Source organism: Zootoca vivipara, chromosome 3, assembly GCF_963506605.1.
Source record: "Zootoca vivipara chromosome 3, rZooViv1.1, whole genome shotgun sequence".
Classification (NCBI taxonomy): Eukaryota; Metazoa; Chordata; class Lepidosauria; order Squamata; family Lacertidae; genus Zootoca; species Zootoca vivipara.
In genome coordinates, this window is record NC_083278.1 from 120,168,831 (window position 1) to 120,187,565 (window position 18,735).

At 51.4% G+C, this 18,735-nt stretch overlaps 1 protein-coding gene across 3 annotated transcripts; it reads left to right on the top strand.

The window, feature by feature from the left end:
- Window positions 1–1,107: 1,107 nt before the first annotated feature.
- LOC118082586 (zinc finger protein 665-like) lies at window positions 1,108–16,324 on the top strand. 3 transcript variants are annotated; one of them, XM_060273245.1, is made up of 6 exons: window positions 1,108–1,361; window positions 4,558–5,053; window positions 6,343–6,424; window positions 9,234–9,316; window positions 10,571–10,697; window positions 11,250–16,324. In XM_060273245.1, exons 2-6 carry the CDS (start codon window positions 4,640–4,642, stop codon window positions 13,760–13,762), a joined length of 3,219 nt encoding a protein of 1,072 aa, XP_060129228.1. In that variant the 5' UTR covers window positions 1,108–1,361; window positions 4,558–4,639; the 3' UTR covers window positions 13,763–16,324. The 3 variants fall into 3 exon arrangements, with proteins under 3 accessions (XP_060129228.1, XP_034966184.2, XP_060129229.1); XM_035110293.2 differs by lacking the exon at window positions 1,108–1,361 and adding an exon at window positions 2,176–2,254; XM_060273246.1 differs by lacking the exon at window positions 1,108–1,361 and adding an exon at window positions 2,176–2,254 and having other exon boundaries at window positions 6,346–6,424.
- Window positions 16,325–18,735: the final 2,411 nt, after the last annotated feature.

The following is an 18,735-nucleotide window of genomic DNA, read 5'->3' on the forward strand; positions in this document are numbered from 1 at the left end:
GGAGTCAAGTGGAACCGCAGCGATCCAGGTGAATGTACTTAACGTCAAGCTCCTGACTGACTGTTGTTATTGTTGTTGTTTTGGTGACTCTCATTCAGTGTCCCTTAAAAGAAGGGGAAATGTGTTTGCATGCCAGTAGCAGCAGCAGCAGCGGTAGAGAGGAGAGGGCTGGAGGAGGGTCTGAATGCAGAATGAGATCTATCTGCGGGGAGAGGGGGAAGAGTCCATAGGGTGAGCTCTTATTTCGTCCAGGAGAATAAGGGGACAGGCAGGCAGCCTCGGACTCCTGGAACAACCGCCCTGCTGATCTTGCACTTAAAAGGACAGCACCCTCTGGTGAGAGAGAGACTTTGGGTTGAGACCTTGTATTGGACTGGTTGCCTGTTTGCTCATCTAAATGAATTAAAGACTCGTCTTCCTCCGTCTCTGTGAGAAGTGGTTATTTCATTATGGGGGTCTGAGGGGGAACCCGCTGCAGTGTAGAAACCCTACCAACCACCTGTTTGGGTTCCCCCTCGGGTAAGCCATGGACCCCCTCCCAGAGGACGCAGGGCTTCCCCCAGCCAGCCAGCCATCCCTTTAGAGTCCCTCTCCAGGCATCCGGCCCTTTCTACCCAATCCCGCTCCAGGTCCGGGGTGCACGGCGGCTCCTGGAAGCCTTGCCATCCCCTCGTTAGGGAGGAACCGGGGAGCTGTCCGCTTTCAATGGCAGGCCCTGAAGCTCCATAAGCATCAGCGGAAAAGGAGGCCCTGAGCACACACACCCCATTTGCCGCCTTAGCAGCTGCGGCCCTCCAGACCTTTCTGGACTCACCTCCCACCCCGATGTGGAGCCTGAGGGGCGGGCCAGGGGGGGGTTAGTCAGAAGAGCCTCCCCAGGGAGCCTGCCTGGCTGCGGCATGAGTCGGGGGGCGCCTGCAGGAGAGTCTGCGGCAGCGCGCGCCCCCCTCTCCTCGGCGGGCCAGGCTGCAGCTCTGTGGCTGGGAGATGCGCTTTGGGGCCGGAGCCCCATGAGCGTGCATTGGGGGGGGGAGTTCTTCACGCTCAGCCAGGAGAGGAGGGCCTGCCAAGTCTCCCGTTTAAAAATGCAGGATCAGCAGTGCGCGGCACCGTAAGTTGCGTAGAAGCTGCGTAGTTGCGTAGAAGCAACTTCCGGGGCCGCTCTGCCCATGTGTGGGCACCAGAAATCAGGCATAGCAGCACCGGAAGTCATTTCTACGCATGCCCAGCGGCCATCTTGGTGGTGGCCGCATGGCAGCGGCGGCCGGGCATGCGTAGAAGTGACTTCCGGTGCTGCTCTGCCCGATTTCCGGTGCCCAGACATGGGCAGAGCGGCACCCAAAGTGGAGGCTCCCTGGCAGGTAAGAAATCCGGGGAATTTCCGGGATTTTTCTCCATTCGGGAGAAGACCGGGAAACGGATTAAAATCCGGAGGTTTCCTGCGAGGGCCCGTGTGCTCGTGCACGTGCGCTCCCGTGCCCAAGGCGCTCTGGCCCGGACGGGGGTGGGGGGTCCGGCATAGCTGCAGGGCCATGGGTGTGCCGCCCTGGGCTGAGCCTCGTTCCAGCTCCCCGCTCCGCCTGCTCGGCCCCCGGATACCTTGCAGAGCCCAGGGCCGCCTTCTTGGCGGCAGAGACCCGGCTGGGGGAACGTGCCTCAGGGAAGCCCTGCCCGGCCTCCCGGAGCCCCTCGAAGGAAGCCCTTGGGATAGGCACGTCCCTGGAGCGCAGCTTTGGGGGGGGGACCCCTTGACCCCCTGCCAGCCTGAAGGGCGCTTGGGACAGGCTTCGATCTCTCTCTCTCCCCCTCCCAGCCCCCATAGCTGCCAAGTTTTCCCTTTTCTCACGAGGAAGCCTATTCAGCATAAGGGAATTTCCCTTAAAAAAAAGGGAGAACTCAGCAGCTATGCAGCCCCCCTCCTCGCCTCCCCGAACCCCAAGGGTCGCCTGCAGCCCCCGGGGTTGGGTTGGGGCAGGGGGCTGCCCTTGCCCCGTTCTCGGATCCTGTCCCGGCCGGACTCCCTGCTTGGGGCAGAGCCTTTTCCCGGCCAGCGTCTCCCCTCTGCGCTCCTGCTCGGGAGACGGAGGGCAGAGGGACCAGCTGGGCGCGCTCGGCTCGCCAAGGGTTAAGAGCAGCCGAGCCGCATTCCTAGAGAGGACAGGGAAGGAAGGGGGCGGGTGCCGGTCCTCCGGAGACGGAGCTTCTCCCTGGCCGGCCCCCTCTTGTCTCCTCTGCGCCCGCTGCTTCGCCTCCGGTGAGTCTCCTCGCTTCCCCCTCGGGGCGCATTGGGGGTCTCGGGGGGGAGGGGCCTGGCGTGCGAGGGGCTGCTCAGCTCGAGGCCTCTCGGCGACCAGGCGAGGGAGGGGTCCGGCCCCTTGGGGAGGAGGGGGAGATCCCTTCAGGGAGGTGCTGACAGGTGCCTTTGACTGACAGGGAATGTCAATATCGAGGGACCTAAAAGAGACGCCGCAAAGACGAGCCAAACCCCCTAAAGAGGGAGGGGGGGGAGATGGAGGGAGGGCGGGGGAGAGGAAGCTCTTCCTCCTGCAGCACCGAGTCAAGCCTGGGGGACCGACGGGACGGGCAGCGTCTTGTCATAAAGAAATGGAAAGTGGCCGAGTCCAAGGTCCAAAGGAAGAAGCTTCCCCTGAAAGACAAGGGCCGGTTGCAAAACCTTGAGAAAGAGAGAGAGAGAGAGAGAGAGAGAGAAGAAGAAGAAGAAGAAGAAGAAGAAGAAGAAGAAGAAGAAGAAGAAGAAGAAGAAGAAGAAGAAGAAGAAGAAGAAGAAGAAGAAGAAGAAGAAGAAGAAGCTCTCCCTCCTCCGCGTGCCCTTGAGATCGTCCAAGCCAGATTTGCCACAGAAATGCACCTTCGAGAATCTCCTAGCATTTCCCAGCACTTTCCAGATTCGGCCCTCCAAGGCTTTTGACATGGCAGGAGGCAGGGAGGGGTCCCCTGCATGGAATGGCTCCTCCGCCCCAGGGATGGGGTCTTCCTCCCCAGGCAGATGGAGCCCAGTTGCTGGAACCGAAGTGGGAGAGAGGGGCTTCCCAGAAGAGGCCGCTGACAGGAGGGGAACTCCAGAGGGAACCCCTTTGGCCTGATCCTGCTCGCCTGGCCTTCTGATACTGAGTTCCTCCCAAGGCAAGCGAGTCCTCAAGTCGCCCTTCAGTTAGGGGCGAAGCTTTTCCCCACCCCCACCCTGGCTGACACGTGGGGGGGGCCTTCAGAAATGTCCAGAGGACCACTGGAGATGGAACAGAAAGCCTTGCTGGGCCCTTTAGCTGGGATCCCAGCATTGCCTGGGGTTGGACTAGATGTCCCTTGGGGTCCCTCCCAAGTTCAACCTTCTATGAAACCGTGAGAGGTCTTTCCTTCCAAGAAATCCAGGGATGTGGAGGCCCTGCTGGGAAGCAAGCCAACCTGTGATGGGGGTGAAAGAGGCAGCACTCTGGCCCTAAAGCGCAGCAAGAACAGAACCCACCCACCCTGGAGCATTGGGGACAGTTTGTGAATTTGGGAACCTCCCTCCAGCGCCCTGTGCCTGAGCTACGACTCCCAGAGTTCCCTGGCAAGAAGGGTTTGCAGTCTGGGGGCTGGAATCCGGGAGGGGGCATCTCCTTGCACCGCTTGGCATCCTTAACAAACTACAGTTCCCAGGATTTTGGGGAGGGAGTCATGGCTCTTAATGTGGTCTGATCCTGCTTGGCAGATACAGCGCAGACAGGGGTGGGGGCTGCTGCTGCTGTCTTTTTGGGCCCAGGAATGAACAGACCACCAAAGCCGCTGTTTTAAAACAGGAATTACCATAAGTGTGTCCTCAAGGGCTGTTGTGGGGATTCAATGAGGAGGGGGAGACACATGGATGCCCCCTGGGGCTCCTTAGAGGAAAAGGTGGGAAAGAAATGCCATTAATAAAGAGAAGGAGCCCAGCTCATAATCTGGCTGTTGTGTTTTATTTTTTGTTTTTTATTAAAAATTTACTGTTATTATCTCTATTGCATTTTTTAAAAATTACAAAGCATGAATTAAACATTACATCCAAATATTCAAAAATAAAAATATAAAAAGTAAAAAACATAAAACATCATTTCTGCTTTTCTGCAAGATTTTGTCCTTAAGGAGTCTTGAGTTGAGGAAGACTAGGCAACAAATTAGAACACAATAAGATAAGAAACCTTAAAAACTTCCGTATACCTGGCTGCCTTCAGACGTATTTTGGCTTCGCCCAGTTAGCCCTTGGGGGGTGGCCAGGTAATCATCCGGCCCTCAGAACAAGAAAGGACCCTACCCAAGTAGGGTGCCTTGAGGACGTTGGGGGTCCCAAGTGCTAGAAAATAAGACAGAAGCAGGAAAGAAATGGGCCCTGAAGTGGGGGAGGGAGAGGGAGAGTGAGCAACTCTTGAGGGTCCCAAGCTTAAGACCCCAACTATGGCCTAGTGTCTAAATTATTATATTCAGTACAAATGGACTTGTCCATTATCATTCTGTCTTCACTCCTCCTCCTGATCTTGTACTGTATCAATCTGATAACAGAACAATCTATTTGCTTTGTAGGCTATGTGAGCAACTCTAAAGAGCATAGACAGAACTTGTAACAGGTTCCTTCCGATCTCTTGGAGGCTTCCTGAGAGCACCAATGGATGAGCGAGACTCAGCTGGCCCTGAGGCAGGAAGATGCCATGCCCTCCAAACTGGGAGCAGTGGGGGATTATGGGAAACCACGGTGCAGAAGCTCCTGGGCGAGGAGGACACCCTCCGCTCAGGGGTGCAGAGCCAGCAGTTGAGGCACTTCTGCTCCCAGGAGGCCAAAGGACCCCAAGAGGCTTGCGGCCGACTCCACCACCTTGACCATCAGTGGCTGAAGCCAGAGAGGCATACAAAACCTCAGATGCTGGACCTGGTGATCTTGGAGCAGTTCCTGGCTGTCCTTCCGCCGGAGATGGAGAGCTGGGTGAGGGAATGCGGAGCGGAGACCACTTCCCAGGCGGTGGCCCTGGCCGAAGGTTTCCTCCTGAGTCAGGCGGAGGAGAGGAAGGAGGCAGAGCAGCAGGTGAGAGAGACTTTCCTCTGGAAACTCCCAAGGGCCTTAAAATGTTATAAGCAAAAAATAGCTTATCTCCTGAGTTTATGCCAATAAAAACTCAGAAACGTGAGGAGTTAGGAGTTCCACATTTATTGCAAAGCAATAGGTTACAGTCGGATCATTCTGCAAAACTGCAACCTCGCCCAGTAGTCCAGGTGGTGGTATTATATAGGCTCAAACAAAGCATTTCAATTTTTACCAATCATATACTATACATTATTGCCTCATTTCATGTTTTACACATGCGCAGTAAGCTCTGGCAATTTATGCCGATTCATATTTGATTCTCACCGTGTTCTGTTACATTGTGTGTGTGTTTTTTAAGTAAATTTTTTATTGATTTTTCCGTTAAACTCTTTACAACAACTTAATGTCTCCAACATTGTATCTTGATCAGCTTCTTACATATTCAGACTTCCCTCCTCCCTTTGGTAGTAGGTATAGCTCTCTTTAGTTCGCGCATTTTAGAAAAACATAACACCACTTTGACATCTTAAAAGATTAACCAAAAAGAATATCTTAGATACATCAACATTGTAGGTTCTAACACATGCCCGCCAGAGTCTTTAAACTTTTATAGTTCTCTTTAACATACTCTCGGAATTTGTTCCATTCTTCACTGAATTTCGTGTCCTCCTGGTCCCGGATTCTGCATGTCAGGTTCGCCAATTCCAAATATTCCAACATTTTCACTCGCCAGTCCTCAATTGTGGCCATTTCAGTCGTTTTCCACCTCTGGGCTAAAAGGATTCTCGCTGCCACTGTGGCATACATGAACAGTCTTTGGTCTATTTTCCGAATTTCATTTCCCATCAGCCCTAACAGAAAGGCCTCCGGTCTTTTTGGGAACTTCTGTTACATTGTGTTATAAGCATGTTGGGAACCTGTGTTACGTGTAGCCATTTGCACCATGTAGCAACTTGAGCTGTATCTTTGTAATTCACATCTTAGCTGTATTCCTGCCCCAAATGGCGGGTGGCAACTTGCAAAATCATCAGTTTCACAAAGCAACAGGTTCCCATCACTTCTCTATTAGAAGCGCACTCAAGGATTTACAGGGGTACGCATCACATTTATTGTGGCCTTTTGGGCCATGATCACAAGAACGTGAAGGAGAATCTCCCAAAATGCTTTTCTAATGGCTCACCCTCTTTGGGGAAGCAAGGGATGAGATCTGCTCCCCCAAATGGTTTTCTTCCCCCATTCCTTTTCTAATCCTCCCCATCCTCTGTTTTGAATCCTTCTCGCTCTTTCAGCAGAAGGCTCCATTTGCAGAAATGGGCCTGGATTCCTGTGAGGCAGAGAAGACTCCGTTGAATGCCAGAGAGAGGCCGCTGGGTAAGGATGAAGTTTTTTCTCATTTTGTGGATTTTGAATCTAATCTGTGGGTTCTGTTCATCTTTAGCGGGTTGAGTCACTGAGTGTTTCCCCCCCTGCCAGCAAACAGTTAACTGGAAACAACTCCTGATTGGCCAGAGTTCCAAGGAGGCAGTTGGGCTGGAGGGAGAGAGGCATGGTGGGAGCATAGCTGCCAAGTACCCCGTTTCCCCCGGGAAAACCCCTTTTTTACTTACCTTTTCCCGGTGGTCCCCCGTATCACTTCGTCTCCCGTTTTTCTCCGTTATTTTCTCCTGCCGGCGGCCATTTTTTTACTTTCCGATTTGCCCTTCTATGGGCACCAAAAATGGCCGCCGCCAGCTTCAAAAGTCGCATCTACGCATGTCCGGAAGTGCATAGACGCGACTTCCGGTGTTGGCGGCGGCCATTTTGGTGCCCATAGATGGGCGGAGCGACACCGGAAGTTGCGTCGGCGCACTTGCTGACATGCGTACAAGCGACTTTCGAAGCCGGCGGCGGCCATTTTTGGTGCCCATAGAAGGGCAAAGCGACACCGGAAAGGACAGTCGTCCTCGGACAGGAAAGGGCAGTCGTGAACTATGGAAGATGTGTAAAAGAAAGTAACCTTAAGCCTGAACAGCATACAGCCAAACATTTTAATCAAAAGCAACAGCACTGTGCTGTGGTGAATAAAAAATGTATTATAAACACTGACAACTGGGAAACACTTGGCTGCGAGCGCTCCAGCTGGAGAACAGCCTTGACCAAAGGTGTCCTGGGCTTTGAAGACACTCGAACTCAGGACGCAAGGGAGAAATGCGCTAAGAGGAAGGCACGCTTGGCAAATCCACACCGTCATCAACTCCCGTCTGGAAACCAATGTCCCCAATGTGGAAGGACGTGTGGATCCAGAATTGGCCTCCACAGGCACTTACGGACCCATTGTTAAAACCGTGCTTATGGAAGACAATCTTGCTCGGCTACGAGGGATCGCCAAAGAAGAAGAAAGAAGAACCACACTCCTCCTTTACATCTGTTATAATCAAGTCTGTTTGCAACCTGTTTTCCCCAAAGAAAAGCCCTCTCTCGCTCGCGATTCCTTCTCCATTGGGGATTTTACCTGAGGGAGGGAAACGGTTGGCGCAGCGGAACCAGGGAGAGAGAGGGCTCTTGCGCTCTTGCACAACAGCAAGATACAAACTTAAAACCCACACAGAAACATGCCCACAGATACAGAACAGCCAGCTTAATAAAGTATTGAGATTATTTTATTAAAAGAAGGGACATTTTCTGTCAGAAAATGGCCAGCAAGCGCCAAGCAGAAGAGACTCGGGATGGCCCAGGACAGGGAGCTGCTGCATGTGAGGAGAATCCGAATACTGAATTAGAAATGATGAGGCTAAGATGAGAATTGGCCAAAGTTGAAGCAGAGAAAGAAAAACCTAAAGTTGAAGCACAGAAAGAAAAGGGAAAGGGAAATTAGCAGCTGAACAGGCCAGAATCGCAACTGACATTTAGTTAGCACAGAGAGAGAGAGAGAGATGGCAGAGAGAGAGAGAGCAGATTAGCTCATGAGGAAAAAGAAAAAGAAATGCCATCAGAGTCCATTGGTGAAGACCAGGCACCCCCAAACTGCGGCCCTCCAGATGTTTTGGCCTACAACTCCCATGATCCCGAGCTAACAGGACCAGTGGTCGGGGAAGATGGGAATTGTAGTCCAAAACATCTGGAGGGCCGAAGTTTCGGGGTGCCTGGTGAAGACTTTACCTCAGCTAATGTCAGGAGATTTCCTAAGTTTGTCAAAAGTGATAATGTACAGGCATTCCTGTTTAGTTTTGAACGGGCCTGTAAGAACTTAAATATTCCTGAGGAAAACTGGATGCTGTATCTACCCCCAGATATAAGGAACTTTGAAGGAAATATACTCAGATTTAAGAGAAGATGAAACCTCTGATTTTCCTACATTCAAAGAAGGAAAAGCCAGTGCAATTCTGAGCTGCATCAATAGGAGTATAGCATCTAGATCTAGGGAAGTAATAGTACCACTGTATTCTGCTCTGGTCAGACCTCACCTGGAGTACTGTGTCCAGTTCTGGGCAGCACAGTTCAAGAAGGATACTGACAAGCTGGAACGTGTCCAGAAGAGGGCAACCAAAATGGTCAAAGGCCTGGAAACGATGCCCAATGAGGAATGGCTTAGGGAGCTGGGTATGTTTAGCCTGGAGAAGAGAAGGTTAAGGGGTGATATGATAGCCATGTTCAAATATATAAAAGGATGTCATATAGAGGAGGGAGAAAGGTTGTTTTCTGCTGCTCCAGAGAAGCGGACACGGAGCAATGGATTCAAACTACAAGAAAGAAGATTCCACCTAAACATTAGGAAGAACTTCCTGACAGTAAGAGCTGTTCGGCAGTGGAATTTGTTGCCAAGGAGTGTGGTGGAGTCTCCTCCTTTAAGCAGAGGCTTGGCAGCCATATGTCAGGAATGCTTTGATGGTGTTTCCTGCTTGGCAGGGGTTTGGACTGGATGGCCCTTGTGGTCTCTTCCAACTCTATGATTCTAAAGAGTGAAGGAGCAGTTTGGTTTAACTGCAGAGCAAAGTAGAAAAGACTTTTGTGACATTAAAAGAAAACCAGGAGAGACTTCTGCCCAACTGGGTCGCCATATTGATAAAGCTCTGATCAGAAAGGTGGAAGGAAGTAACATGGAAACTGTTGATGAGGAGTTGTTCTGTCGCCTGAAATGCACCGATGAAGCTCTGAAAGATGCAGGAGCTGATGGCTTCCCACTGACTTTTGTCTCTTGCAGGTGACAGAAGGATGCCCCCAAGACCACCTCATCCATATTTTCCTGATAACGGAGGAGAAGCAGCCGCTGTGGAAACAGATCTGGTATTGGGAAAGAGCTTTGTGGGGAAAGAGTCAGAGGAGTGGGGCAGCCAGGCAGCCTCTGGGCCAGAAAGAATTTCTCCTCCTCTTGGCTTCTATCAAAGCCTCTGTCCCAAACAAAGATTGACAATGCCATTCGAGAAGGTTTATGTGCTGACAGGAATGAACAGCCATCTCTCCTTAACTATAATAATAATAAATTTTTATTTATACCCCGCCCTCCCCAGTCAAAACCAGGCTCAGGGCGGCTCACACCAATAAAATTACAATAACACATAAAAAGCAATTAATTAAAATACAGATTAAAATACAGTATTAAAATTTAAAATGCAGCCTGATTTTAAGTAGTCCATAAATCCAAGCCATGAGGGAGGAAAACACAGGGGTCAGACTAAGTCCAACCCAAAGGCCAGGCGGAACAGCTCTGTCTTGCAGGCCCTGCGGAAAGATGACAAATCCCGCAGGGCCCTGGTCTCCTGTGAAAGAGCGTTCCACCAAGTTGGGGCCAATACTGAAAAGGCCCTGGCCCTAGTAGAGGCCAATCTAGCCACCTTATGGCTCGGGATCTCCAGAGTATTGTTGGTTGTGGACCTTAAGGTCCACAACTAGGCTTCGGAATGTCACTATTATTATGATTTATCAGTAGCTGCAGTTATATGTCTATATTGATCGTTAGATGCCAAAATAGGCTTCTAAGCAGTTGAGAAGCCAGAAAAATCAGCGGCTTGGATTCACCTAAGCAGCCCCATCAGCTGCACAACAGGGATCCATAGCTGCCAAGTTTTCCCTTTTCTCGCGAGGAAGCCTATTCAGCATAAGGGAAAATCCCTTTAAAAAAGGGATAACTTGGCAGCTATGCAGGGATCCCCCTCTCCTCCCCCTCCCTGTGCCCCCAGGAGCCCCTTGATGTTGGATGTAGGGCAGAGGGAGGGTCCCATCGCCCCCCCCCCAAGCATCGCACAGTGGGAGTAGAGAATGGATCATTCTGTCTGGCAGTCAGGAATACTTCCATAGACAGAATAATTTGAAGAACACCCTGTGGAGTTCCACCCATTCACACAGAATTTTATACCCATCATTAAAATGCACGTTAAAATAATTCAATTCAAATGCTAAAATAGGCATCAGTACCTAAAATGTGCAGAAAACTAATCCCATTAAAACATTACAACAATCAGCTGACAGAAAACAACCGAGCAGTGTATAGTAGACAATCTTTAGGCTGTCTCAGAAGAGGACCTTTTTTCCCCCCTCCAGGGTCCTCTGTGCTTTGAAGATGTCGCTGTGTATTTCACAGAGGAGGAGTGGGCGTTGCTGGATCCTGACCAGAGAGCTCTGCATAAGGAAGTCATGGAGGAGAATCGTAGGATTGTGGACTCTCTCAGTAAGGCTTCCTGCTGGATCATAATATATGTGTTGAAATCCAGTACCTATATAAATATTTTGATGGCGCTCGACAGCGTCTGGGATTCTCATTCCCCATAGCTCACCTTGAATCTACTGTTTTGTTTGCAAATATTCTTGCCCCACGTATGCCTTTTTAAACTATGACCAGGCTGGTCTGAGCTGCCCAGACCTTCTTGAATGTAACTTTCTGTGTGGTGGCAGAAGTAGTAGTGGCAGCTTCTGTGAAGTTTTCTGTTTTTCCTTCTGTCGCTTTCTGGTTGAGCAAAGAGAAAAGTGACCTTTCAGATGGAGGAGATTTCATGATTAGGCCAAACAAGATCCATCCTGGAAGATGCCAGGCTGTTCATATCTCAGGTTCCCATCAATCTGTGTGTCAATGAGAGTCAACGAAGGCCGTGACCCCTGCAGTAAGACCTCAGATCTAACTCCCATCAGTTCCTCACCTTTCACAAACATTCATTAGCGGTGTTCCATAATTTGAGGCTCCATTTCTTTCTGATGGTCTAATCTGCTTCTCTCTTTGATGCAGGTCCTGATGGATTGGGAATTATGAAAAAGGGAGGCCACAACAACATTCACACAGTAGGGACGCTGTATAAATATTTGGAGTGTGGAGAGAGCTATAGTCCGAGCTCCTATTCCACTTCCCATAATATAAATCATGTTGGGAAGAATCACTACCAGTGCTTAAAAGATGATAGGACGTTCCGTCAGAAGAAATGTCTCACTTTCCACCCAAGAACTCACAACGGCAGGGAGAAACCACACCATTGCTTGGAATGTGGAAAGAGCTTCGGTCAGAGGGCTAAGCTCATTACCCATCAAAGAATTCATACAGGAGAGAAACCATTTCATTGCTTGGAATGTGGAAAGAGCTTCAGTCAGAGGGGTCATCTCACTTCCCATCAAAGAATTCATACTGGGGTGAAACCATATATGTGCTTGAAATGTGGAAAGACTTTCAGTCGGGAGGATAGTCTCACGTCACACCAAACAATTCACAGCAAGGAAAGGCCGTATCAGTGCTTGGAATGTGGAAAGAGCTTCAAATGGAAGAAAAGTCTCACTTTGCATGAAAGATTTCACAGAGGGGACGGACCATATAAGTGCTTGGTATACAGAAGCAGCTTCAGTCCGAATAGTAGTCTCGCTTCACATCAAAGCATTGACATTGAGGAGAGGCCATATCAGTGCTTGGAATGTGGAAAGAGCTTCAGTCACAGGGCTGTGCTGAAGACCCATCAAAGGATCCATACAGGAGAGAAGCTACATCAGTGCTTGGAATGTGGAAAGAGTTTCAATTACAAGCATGTGCTGACGGCCCATCAAAGAATTCATACAGGGGAGAAACCATATCAGTGCATGGAATGCGGAAGGAGCTTCAGTCGGAAGGACCACCTCACTTCCCACCAAATAACTCACAGTGGAAAGAAACCCCATCACTGCTTGGAATGTGGAAAGAACTTCAGTCACAGACATGTGCTCACGGCCCATCAAAGAATTCATACAGGGGAGAAACCCTATCAGTGCATGGAATGTGGAAAGAGCTTCAGTCACAGGCATGTGCTCACAGCCCATCAAATAATTCACACAGGGGAGAAACCATTTAGCTGCTTGGAATGTGGAAGGAGCTTCAGGAATAGGGCTGATCTCACTTCCCATCAAAAAACTCACAGTGGAAGGGAAACCCATAAGTGCTTGGAATGTGGAAAGAGCTTCAGTCACAGGCATGTGCTCACAGCCCATCAAATAATTCACACAGGGGAGAAACCATTTAGCTGCTTGGAATGTGGAAGGAGCTTCAGGAATAGGGCTGATCTCACTTCCCATCAAAAAACTCACAGTGGAAGGGAAACCCATAAGTGCTTGGAATGTGGAAAGAGCTTCAGTCAGAAAGCAAAACTCATGGCTCATCAGATAATGCATACTGGAGAGAAACCATACCAGTGTTTTGAATGTGGAAAGCGCTTCAGGAATAGGGCACACCTCACTTCCCATCAAATAACTCACAGTGGGGAGAAACCCCATAAGTGTATGGAATGCGGAAAGATCTTCAGACAAAGGGATCAGCTAAAGGCTCATCAGATAATTCATACAGGGGAGAAACCATATCAGTGTGTGGAATGTGGAAGAACCTTCAGTAGGAAGGACAATCTCACTTCCCACCAAATAACACACAGTGGGAAGAAACCCCATCAGTGCTTGGAATGTGGAAAGAACTTCAGTCACAGGGCTGTGCTAAAGGTCCATCAAAAAATTCACAGCGGTGAGAAGCCATATCAGTGTTTGGAATGTGGGAAGAGCTTCGGTAAGAAGGCTGTGCTGAAGGCCCATCAAAGAATTCATCTAGGGGAGAAACCATATCAGTGCATGGAATGTGGGAAAAGCTTCAGTCAGAAGGTCCATCTCACTTCTCATCAAAGAACTCATTCTGGGGTGAAACCATATCTCTGCTTGAAATGCGGAAAGACTTTCAGTCGGAAGGATAGTCTCACTTTACATGAAAGAGTTCACAGAAGAGAGGAACCATATAAAAGCTTCCAATGTGGAAGGGACTTCATGAAGGGATCCCATTTCACTTCCCATCAAATAACACACACTGGTGAGAAAGCATACCAGTGCTTGGAATGTGGGAAGAGCTTCAAGTGGAAGAATAGTCTCACTTCCCATCAAGCAATTCACAGTGAAGAGAGACCACATCAGTGCTTGGAATGTGAGAAGAGCTTCAAATCGAAGAAAAGTCTCACTTTACATCAAATTCTTCACAGTGAGGAGAGACCATATCAGTGCCTGGAATGTGGGAAATGCTTCAATCGGAAGGCGTATCTCACTTCCCATCAAACAATTCACCGTGAGGAGAGACCATATCAGTGCTTGGAATGCGGAAAGAGCTTCAAATGGAAGAAAAGTTTCACATTGCATGAAAGAATTCATACAGGGGAGAAACCCTATAAGTGCTTGGAATGTGGAAAGAGCTTCCTGCAGAGGTCTAAGATGACAACCCATCAAAGAACTCACAGCAAGGAGAATCATAGTATTTGAAGATGGCTGACACATCTCTTCTTAACCTTCTCTTTTTGAGGCAAAACATATCCAACTGAGACCTCTGGGTATAGGGTAGTGTGTCATTTTGATCTCTCTCCTCTGCACGTGTTCCAGCTTGACAATATCCTTCTTTTATTCTGGCATCCAGAACTGGACCCTGTACTCCAGGTGTGTTCTGACCAAGGCAGAAGGGAGTGGTAATATTACCTCCGATGAGCAAGACACCAGATGTCTGTTGATGCAGCCTAAAATAGCATTAGCTTATTTCGCTGCTGCCTCACATTGTTGACTCGTGTTAGAATCATAGAATCCTAGAGTTGGAAGAGACCACAAGGGCCATCCAGTCCAACCCCCTGCCAAGCAGGAAACACCATCAAAGCATTCCTGACATGCCTGTCAAGCCTCTGCTTAAAGACCTCCAAAGAAGGAGACTCCACCACATTCCTTGGGAGCAAATTCCACTGCCGAACAGCTCTTACTGTCAGGAAGTTCTTCCTAATGTTTAGGTGGAATCTTCTTTCTTGTAGTTTGAATCCATTGCTCCGTGTCCGCTTCTCTGGAGCAGCAGAAAACATCTTGCGGTGTACTAATACCCCTAGGTCCTTTTCACATGTACAGCCAGCAAGCCTGGGGTTCATCATAGAATTGCCGAGTGCTGAGGGACCACAAGAGTCACAACCCTCCGCAATGCAGGAATCTCAAGTACTGTAAAGCATCCCTGACAGATGGCCATCCAAGCTCTGCTGGAAACTTCCAAGGAAGGAGAGTCCACCACCTCCCGAGGGGGACGGTTCCCCTGCCGACAGCTCTTGCTGTCAGAAGGTTCTTCCTTTTGTTTAGTCAGAATCTCCCTTCTTGTCACTTGAAGCCATGAGTTCGAGTCCTACCCTCCAGAGCAGGAGAAAACAAGCTTGCTCCATCTTCCATGGAGCAGCCTTTGAGATATCTGAAGTTGGCTGTTGCATCTCCTCTCAGTCTCCTCTTCTCCAGGCTAAACATCCCCAGCTCCCTCAACAGTGGTTCCTTGTGGCGGGTGAGTTTCTTTTTATTTTCAAGAAAGGTTAAGAAGAGGCCTGGGGCTGGATTTACCCAATGGTCCATCCAAAGGCTATCCTTTTCTTACAAAGAAAGACAGGACCGGCCCTGCCATGAGACAAGGTGCCACGAGTCTTGCCTCAGGCAGTGGCTTTGGGTGGAGCGGCCCATTGAGCCCCTACAACCCGAGTGCATCTGCCCTTCCATGACAGAGGAAGCTTGGCCACCACTGGTGTAGACAACACTGACCAAGATGGTCTGACTGTAAGGCAGTTTCTCCTAGTGCCAGTTGCGGGAAGGAATTCCGTTTCAGCTTTCCTTTGCCCCCCCCCTTTTAATTGCCTGAAGTGACCTGCCACCCTCCTCCATCTAATTCATGGGCCCCGGCACATAACCGAAACTGTGGAACTCCCTCCCACATGAGGCAGAGACCTGGATGGCTGCAAAAGACAACTGGACAAGTTCATGGAGGAGGAGAGGACTCTTAAAGGATGGCTGCTAGCCAGGATGGTTGTGCCAGGCTTCCGAATCCCAGTTGGTTTCTCTTGTGCTCGGATCCTGCTGGTGGGTTTCCCATGGAAGCATCTGCTGGGCCATTGAGGGAACAGGAGGCTGGACTCAGGGAGCCATTTCTCTCACCCGGCAGGGTTCTTTTTCCCTCCTTAGTCTCTTTCTGTACAAGCGTATCAGAGTCCAATAAATTATCTGAAGAAGTGTGCATGCACACGAAGGCTCATACCAGTGACAAACTTAGTTGGTCTCTAAGGTGCTACTGGAAGGAATTTTTAAAATTTTGTTTACACTTTTGCTGCTAGAGATGTAATTGGGAAAATGCTTCTTTGAAACATATGGGATGTCCGAAGCTTGCACATCTTTGGAGGAAAGTATTAGGGTGCATAAATGCTACATACAAACTTTATATGCATTGAGAACGGGCTAATGTAAATGAACTCTTTGCATCCTTCCTTCTGCTAAACAACTGATATTGATTCATTGGAAAGAGAATGCCATGGTCCCTTCGAACATGGATACAAGATAGGATTACCCTTGCAACATAGGAGTGTAGATTGTGCAGAACTATAATATTTAGAATGCATTTATAAAAACAATGATTTGTTAATAATATTTTACTCGTTAGAATATCATACTACTTATGTACCTACATAGTGTATTGTATCAGAGTTTCAAGCAGTTTCCTTTGTTTTGACCTTTCTCCAAGTTTTTCTCTTCATTTCTCTACTGAAAATAGAAATTTTAAGACAGAAAGAGAGGTTGAATGGTGCATTTCCTTTGGGGGCTTTTCCCGTGGGAGGGGGAAGGGGTTCCTAAAAGAGGAAAGCGTCACCCCTTTTTGTGTATCCTTCTGATGCAGCCCATGTGGGAGGCGTTGAGGCGTCGCTCCTGGTGGGTGCAAGCAGGGCCGGTGCGTCCATTTAGGCGGACTAGGCCATTGCCTAGGGTGCGAAAATGGAGGGGGCACTGCCGAGCCTGCCCCGCAAAAACCCCGTGCCACCGCCGCCCTCCCAAGGCGCGCGCTCGCGCTCCTCCCGCCTATGGAGGGGACGCAGAGAGATCCCCAGCGGCGGCGGTAGTGGCAGCAAGCAACCGCAGCCGAAGCCTTCAGATATGGGCACTGCCGCCGCCGCCCGCCCATTAAGGAGCTCACAGCGTCCCCTCCACAGGCAGGAGGAGCGCGAGCCAAAAGGAGAGCTCAGCGCCCTCCTGCCTATGGAGGGGACGCTGAGAGCTCCCCAGCGGCGGCGGCCGCAGCGAGCGAGTGGCGGCGGTAGTGGCGGCAAGCACCCGCAGCCAAAGCCTTCAGCTATGGGCGCTGCCGCCGCCGCCCACCCGCCGAGGAGCCCCCAGCGTCCCCTCCACAGGCGGGAGGAGCGCGGGCCAAAAGGAGAGCTCAGTGCCCTCCCGCCCACGGAGGGGACGCTGTGAGTTCCCCAGCAGCTGCAGTGCGCAAGCGGTGGCAGCGCCCGCAGCTGAAGCCTTCAGCTATGGGCGCTGCTGCCGCTGCTGAGCTCAAAGCATCCCCTCCACAGGCGGGAAGGCGCCAAGCTCCCCCCTTGGCCCGTGCTCCTCCCGCAATGGAGGGGATGCAGGGGCATCAGCGGTGTGTGTGCGTGCATCATGACGCATGCGCCCAGGGGGCGCCAGAAGGTGTTTTTGTCTAGGGCAAAAAGCCCTGGCACCGCTCCTGGGTGCAAGAGGCCCAGATCTGGGAGAATGGCCAGAGCGTGCAAGAGGCCGGAGAACCTTCCTCCAGGAGAATAAGGGGACAGGCAGGCAGCCTTGGACTCCTGGAACCACCGCCCTGCTGATCTTGCACTTAAAAGGACAGCACCCTCTGGCGAGAGAGAGACTTTGGGTTGAGACCTTGTATTGGGCTGGTTGCCTGTTTGCTCATCTAACTGAATTAAAGACTCGTCTTCCACCATCTCTGTGAGAAGTGGTTATTTCATTCTGGGGGTCTGAGGGGGAACCCGCTGCAGTGTAGAAGCCCTACCAACCACATGCTTGGGTTCCCCCTCGGGTAAGCTATGGACCCCCTCCCAGAGGACGCAGGGCTTCCCCCAGCCAGCCAGCCAGCCATCCCTTTAGAGAGCCGGTCTACCTGCAGGGCAGTCCCCCAAGCCTGTTTAAGACGTGGAGGGCACCTGGCAATGGCGTATCCCTTCCCATCACAGCGGTACCTCTTCATCTACTTTCACTTGTGTGCTTTTTGAACTGTTAGGTTGGCAGAAGCTAGGACAGAGCAAGGGGAGCTGACCCCATGATGCGGATTTGAAGGGCCGACCTTCCACTGGACAAGCCAAAGATGCTCAGTGGGGATTCAGCTGAGGGAGAGGGAGAATGGCCCCAGCACCTGTTGGCTGAGTCTATCCACCATCTCCCAGTCTACCTGCTCTGCTTTGGAAGCCCAGCCAACCGGTCTACCCCCAGAGGCCAGGACTCTAGGACAGGCACCCCCAAACTTCGGCCCTCCAGATGTTTTGGACTGCAATTCCCATCATCCCTGACCACTGGTCCTGTTAGCTAGGGATGATGGGAGTTGTAGGCCAACAACATCTGGAGGGCCGCAAGTTGGGGGTGCCTGCTCTAGGCGCATGGTTGCCTCTGAGAGAGAGGGCGGGAGGGAGCCACCATGGGGGGCTGGGGGGGGCATCCAGCTCCCTAGGTCAAGTAAAACAAGAGAGGTACTGGCAGTCCCTCTGCAGGCATCCTGGGGTGGGCGGAGGAACCGGGGAGCCGTCCGCTTTCAACGGCAGGCCCTGAAGCTCCCTAAGCTGCTGCGGGGAGGTGGGCCTTGAGCGCCCCGCCCCCCCATTTGCCCCCTTCCCTTACCAGCTGCGGCCCTCCAGACGTTTCTGGACTCACCTCCCACCCCCGATGCGGAGCCTGGAGGGCGGGCGGGGGCGGGTCAGTCAGAAGAGCTCAGGCCATAGCTGCCAAGTTATCCCTTTTTTTAAGGGATTTCCCCTTATGCTGAATAGGCTTCCTCGCGAGAAAAGGGAAAACTTGGCAGCTATGGGCCAGGCTACAGCTCCAAGGCCGGGCGATGCGCTTTGGGGCCGGGGCCGCGTGAGCGCGCAGCAGGCGGAGTCATCCCCGCTCAGCCGGGACGGGGAGGGCCCGTGCGCTCGTGCGCGCTCCCGTGCCCAAGGCGCTCTGGCCCGGACGGGAGGGGGGTCCGGCATAGCTGCAGGGCCGCCGGGTGTGCCGCCCAGGCTCAGGCTCAGCCTTGCTCCAGCTCCGCGCTCCGCCTGCTCGGCGGCGGATGCCTTGCAGAGCCCAGGGGCCAGGGGTCGGGTTGGGGGAAAGAGCCCCAGGTAGCAGGGGACTCCTCTTGCCCCGTTCTCGGATCCTGGCCCGGCCTCCCTGCTTGGGGTTGGGGCAGAGCCTTTTCCCGGCCGGTGTCTCCCCCCCCC

Coding starts and splice junctions, on each gene's coding strand:
- LOC118082586 (XM_060273245.1), top strand. CDS start 4,640: ATGGATGAGCGAGACTCAGCTGGCCCTGAGGCAGGAAGATGCCATGCC. Junction 5,054..6,342: donor GGAAGGAGGCAGAGCAGCAG/GTGAGAGAGACT, acceptor TCGCTCTTTCAG/CAGAAGGCTCCATTTGCAGA. Junction 6,425..9,233: donor TGCCAGAGAGAGGCCGCTGG/GTAAGGATGAAG, acceptor TGTCTCTTGCAG/GTGACAGAAGGATGCCCCCA.